The sequence below is a fragment of the Cynoglossus semilaevis genome, chromosome 4 (genome assembly GCF_000523025.1).
Source record: "Cynoglossus semilaevis isolate Cse_v1.0 chromosome 4, Cse_v1.0, whole genome shotgun sequence".
In the NCBI taxonomy this organism is placed as follows: Eukaryota; Metazoa; Chordata; class Actinopteri; order Pleuronectiformes; family Cynoglossidae; genus Cynoglossus; species Cynoglossus semilaevis.
Genome location: NC_024310.1, coordinates 13,440,867 through 13,446,415, shown reverse-complemented (window position 1 = coordinate 13,446,415; position 5,549 = coordinate 13,440,867). Strand labels below are relative to the sequence as shown.

Below are 5,549 nucleotides of genomic sequence, written 5' to 3'. Positions count from 1 at the left end.
GAGGTGGTCGTCAGACAGATACCCAGAGGCTCATGGTAGGAGAGGAATTCAGTTTTCTTTGGAACACAGTGGTCACGCTGGGGACTGGACCAGAAATCCTCTGGACATCTGGTACATTCTGAGGAGTCTAAATGTTGTTGAAGAATAAGGATACAGTAGCATATTGAACTACCATCCCAAAAATCTTCACACTTACCAGTAGTGTTGCTGAACTTTCCCTCTGAACAAGGAACACAGTCGAAACAACACTCAGGTTCCCCTTTCTTGTGGGCCATACGAGTTCCTGGAGGGCAACTCTCACTGCACACTGACCTGGGGGGCTGTGTGATGACAAATATATTTGTTTTATTTTACATGTATTAAGGACAAATAGAATAGTGTCTATTTGTAACACATTTTTAACACTGACCTGATTGAATACAAAGTTCCAGAAGATTTTTTTTTCGTCAATCATGAGCTCATCAATTTTGGCCGACCTCCTAACCTCACCAATATTTTGAACTTTAGTGCTTCCATCAGGAAGCCACACCCAGTTCATGATGTCATAGATGGGTAAAGCGTCACCGTTTTCATCAAATGTAACCTGATCACCAAATGATGTGGTGAAGTTGACTTTTTCCAAATAAAACATGAGCTAGAGATAGACATGAGAGAAAACGTTAACATACAATAATGTGTGGAAATTTAGGCAAAACCACTTACCAGAATTAGGAGGTAATTCATTTTTAAGTATCTATGGTCAGAATCGTAAGTCTGCAATCAATGGATTAATTTCTTACAAGCAGCTAAATTGACATAAAAGACACATGCTGCTCTCTGTAGATGACTTTAATTTGTACAGGGGATCCTTAGTTTACGATGACCCAGACCTACAGCGGGTATTAGTTGGTGAGCAGAGTTGACAAATACAGAAGACGGCTTTGTTTGCATTCGCCGGTTGTACGTATTAGATTGGGCTACATTCAATTTCTTTGGCGTGTTGTTTTTTTTTTTTTTTTTTTTTTAACTTTTTGCCTACCCTTGTGGCTCCCAAACGTACTTACTTATGTACAGCATATTAGCTCCAACTTACTTACTTTTAAGAATTAAGTTATGTCGCACTGTAGGAATTGAAGTCGGACATAAGTTTGAGGACCCTCTGTACTGCTGAACTATAAAAAACACACCTGCCATGGTTCCAGTCCTTGTAATTGAGCACAGGTGTCTCCACTGAAAGGTCCTCTCCCTGGCTCACACTGCAGCATGTCATCAAGAGCATGTGCCAGAGCATACACAGCCTTATACACATTATACTCTGGTCTGAGGTCTGAAACATCAAAAAACTCTTCCTCCAAAACACTCTCAATAACTTCCTGTCCAGTGCACAATTGTCCTCCAGTTTCAATCCAACCTTCTGGAGGTGGAGCAAATCTACATTTAAAGATGTGTTCCCAGAACTGATTCACCTGGAATATAATAAGAATGTTATTTCATAACATTATATACACTGTATAAATAATGACATGACTGTTACTGATTTCTCACCATGTTATATTTAGAAATGTTGTTCTGTTTTGAGTCAGGATGTATCTTCAACAAAAAATTTCTCAGGCCTGAGATTTCTCCTCGTGGGATAGCGATGCCCAGAGTTCCCCCGAGGTATGGCATGAAGTCTGAAGTCTGTATCTCAACATTTGAAGTCCAGGCTTCACTGGCCATCCACTGAAGGCCTGTCAAGTTCTGCCTAACAACCTTTTAATTACAATATTACAAATATTTAAATTGTTGTGTGGCACTTATGCACCACAGTTAAATATCGCTTTATCTTTGCATATGTGTCAAAACCTGTCGATTCTACTATATGTATGAGTCTATCATTGCTTCCAGTTTGTTTTACTACTAACATTTCTCCTAAAATTTCACAGTGAATTAAAATTCACTGTGAAATGTGACAAACTGTCCGCTTCAATTCTGATTTTTATAAAGTACTCATTGTTGTAAAGTTTTAGAACCCACCTCTGCCATTAGTTTGAGCATGTGACTTTCAAGAGCAAAAACAATGACAACACGAGCAGTAGATTTCCTCATCACATTAACTATTCTCTTCAGTTCAGCTCGGTTGTCTCCCCAAGGCAAAACTTCAATGTAAGCCAGACAACCTCCTGCAATTGGACCCAAGTCAGAGAGAAAGGCTCGAGCAGCATGGACTCCATAGTCATCATCACTGATGAGCAGACCTGCCCAAGTCCAACCAAAGTGTTTTAGAATCTGAATCATTGCACGGACCTACGTGGACACAGAGAAGAGGACTCAGGTCACAAGCTGTAAATATTATTTACTAAAAATCCTGTTCAAACTATGTGTTTGTATTTGACAGCACAGCACTCTACAAATATGTGTTAATGTTTATTGAATTGTTTTAGACAAGGGTATACAATCTATATTTTTCTATGCATCATGAGTTCAACAAAATTAATTTACCTGAAATGAATCACTGGGAATTGTCCTAAAAAAGGATGGAAACTTTTCTCGGTCACTCAGACAGGAACATGTGGCAAAATAACTGACCTGAGGTAAACACAGAAATGACATGTTTCATTTGCAAATTTGTTCTCTCCTGAAGTCATGTCCTCCACAATGCATTTGAAGTTAAATGACTAATACACTTACCAGAGGCACTCTGTACAACCCAAGAACTGTGGAGATGGCAATAGTAGATGTAGAGAAAGAATCACCAACAATCCCTATGACTGGAAGACCTACACAGGTCTCCTCTGATGCCATCACTCCTGCTTGACCACTGATTAAGGACATTGCTGCACGAAATCCGATTGATAACTCAATGCAGTTATCATAGAGACTGTATCCCAGAGTAACATTAGAGAGCAGGTTGGGATTTCTGTTAATCTCATCAATAGCAAAGGCCATTGTCTGAGCCTGTCTGAATCCTGAAGGATCAAAACTAACACAGTAACATCAATTAATAAAATGTATTTGTTCATATGTTTATGAATGAAAACATAACACATACAAACACATACATTGTAAAAAAAAAAAAGAGAGAAAATATCTAAACAAATGAGATGATATTTCACTAGTTTTTCAGCTACACACTCACCCATAACAGACAGACTCCTGTGGCTCTGAGGTAAAAGACAGGTCAGGAACAGTAGAAAAGAAATTGACTGAAAACAATCCTCCTAGAATTACATCTCCTGTCTGGTGAATCCCATTCAAGTTAAACTGTCCTTGTAACTGACAGGTGAATGAATACAGAGAGGGAAATCTAACTGTAAAAACACAGACATAGATTAATAAAACAAAACTCATCTCTTGAAATGATATCATTGCTTTCCCCCACTTCTCTCTACCCTCCACCAACTGAAGGTGAATCACTGTGTAACTCTATTTAATTGATCAACATGTTGTCATATCCAGGCTATAACGCCCATTTGGGAGAGGCTGTTGGGGCAAGGACTATGAGTGTATCTCTTCTGAGACAGAATAGTTTTGATAATATCTAGCAGGTAGGTAGAGGAACAAAGGGCAGTTACTCAAGCCAAGAGATCCTCTCAAAGTCTTCTCGGATCGGTGATAAGGAGGATGAAAAACAGAATAAAAAGGTGCAAAGGATGGTCTTACAATTTTGCCTCAAAGTGTACGACAAGCCTTACATCTGATCATGCTTATAGGCTTACCTTTTTGCATTGTAACCAACACTTGTTGGAACACCTGTTTAAGTATTATTACATCTACAATGTTTCACAGAAGGTTTAATTATGTGGGCTTAGTTCTGGAGCCTATATACCAAAGGTTTTAAGCACTGTCTGTTTGATGAAATAAGAGTTTGAATAAAAACTTTTTTGTGTGGAATAATGATTTATCAGATTAATCGATAAAAGAATCGACTGCATACTCTTTTCCACAAAAATAAATAAATAAAAAATCAATAGTTGAATCAGAATAAATGTAAATGTGGAATCAGGTCATGGTGGTGAGTGACATACAAAAGATATTTTCAATATTAGACCAAATTCTGGCTTTAATAGGAAATAAAGAATATGTGAGGTCTGTCTCCCTTTCCTTCTTTCTGTTTCTGCTGTGTTAATTAGATTGATCACACTCACCTGCATCCTGATTCCTTGGTAATCTGTCTCACTCGTGTCACCTGATGCCCTGGGTATGAGTTTTTGTAGTGGTTAGTTAGATAATGTTTTGTTTTCTGACTGTTTGCCCCATCGTGCTTTATCATTGTCTTGAAGTGTGGGGAAAAAGCATTTATACAAGGTGTACCATGTTTATTGTTTATTGATATTGATTGCCCTGTTATCATTTGGTTAAATTCCATACTATATAACCAGTCCTATTGAAATTTAAATTGAAACTCTGTACCAAACATTGTGTTGTCAATTATATACACAGTCTCAACTTCAGACAGTTGATTTGCCCAAAATATTTGATATGTCAAGAAAAATAGTTTGAAAGGCTACTTACTTAACACCTAAGCCTCTTACCCATGTTCTTAGCTTTATTACTTTTGACTTCCTGAAAATTCCATTTATGTCACCTCTGAGAACCTAACCGCTATGTAAATCAAGACCCCAAGATAATATGTCAAGTAAACCTACATCAGCTTGTTGATAAGGAATTGAGAACTATCTTCACAGAGCAATTGATTTGCATGCGTCACACAAGTAGAGCAAAACATCTCCATTTTGTTTTCTGGTATCACTTCTATTTCTTTCATTAATTTTAACTGTGCTGTGGTTCATGTAAGGAATTAATGTATTTTGTTAGCATCTATAACCCATTATGGCTTTCTTTGTGTTTCTCTCTGGTTTCAAAAGAATTATATAACATTTAGGTCCAAACAGTGCCACCAATAGGCCAAAACTAGAGGCGAGAATGGCAAACACCTCTACTGCATCTGCATATTTGCCTGGTGAGCTGATATAGGCAGGAACAAAGGCCACCCACACTGCACAGAAAATCAGCATGCTGAAAGTAATGAGTTTAGCTTCATTAAAACTGTCTGGAAGATTCCGTGCCAAAAAAGCTAAGACAAAACTGAGGACTGCTAGTAAACTAATGTAACCAAGTAAGATTCCAAAACCAACAGTGGAGCCAATGGCACATTCATACACTATCTTGTCACTGTAATACTGGGTGTTTTTATGTGGTGCAGGTGAAGCCAAGACAAGCCAGACAGTGCAGATTACAGCTTGAAAACATGTCAGAACAAGAACTGTTCCTCTTTGCTGAACGGCACCAAACCACTTTAAACTGGCCTCAGCTCCTGGTTTGGAGGCCTTGAAGACAGCAAGGACGACCATTGTTTTCACAAGAATACATGAGACACACAGCACAAAGCTGATGCCAAATGCTGCATGTCTTAGTTGACATGTCAGTGGTTGGGGTCGTCCAATGAAGAGCAGTGAACACAAGAAACACAATTTGAGAGACATCAACAGAAGGTAACTTAGTTCTGAGTTGTTGGCGCGAACAATAGGTGTGCTGCGATAATAAATGAAGATGACCAGAACAACCAGACAAGTTAATGTACCAAGAAT

General features: G+C 38.3%; 2 protein-coding genes across 2 annotated transcripts in view; both read right to left on the bottom strand.

The window, feature by feature from the left end:
* The window catches only part of LOC103378207 (extracellular calcium-sensing receptor-like), a 4,672-nt gene extending 1,765 nt beyond the window's left edge, over positions 1-2,907 (bottom strand). Inside the window, exons 1-6 of the mRNA XM_025055242.1 lie at positions 2,650-2,907; positions 2,461-2,547; positions 1,996-2,265; positions 1,167-1,445; positions 410-634; positions 197-320 (exon numbers count right to left, since the gene is read on the bottom strand). Coding sequence (XP_024911010.1) covers positions 197-320; positions 410-634; positions 1,167-1,445; positions 1,996-2,265; positions 2,461-2,547; positions 2,650-2,907 — 1,243 coding nt within the window. The remainder of the gene's footprint in view (positions 1-196; positions 321-409; positions 635-1,166; positions 1,446-1,995; positions 2,266-2,460; positions 2,548-2,649) is intronic.
* A 1,799-nt stretch (positions 2,908-4,706) lies between these two features.
* Positions 4,707-5,549, bottom strand: part of LOC107988472 (extracellular calcium-sensing receptor-like) — a 4,222-nt gene continuing 3,379 nt past the window's right edge. Inside the window, 1 exon segment of the mRNA XM_025055241.1 lies at positions 4,707-5,547. Within this exon segment, the coding sequence (XP_024911009.1) occupies positions 4,773-5,547 (775 nt within the window). The 3' untranslated portion in view covers positions 4,707-4,772.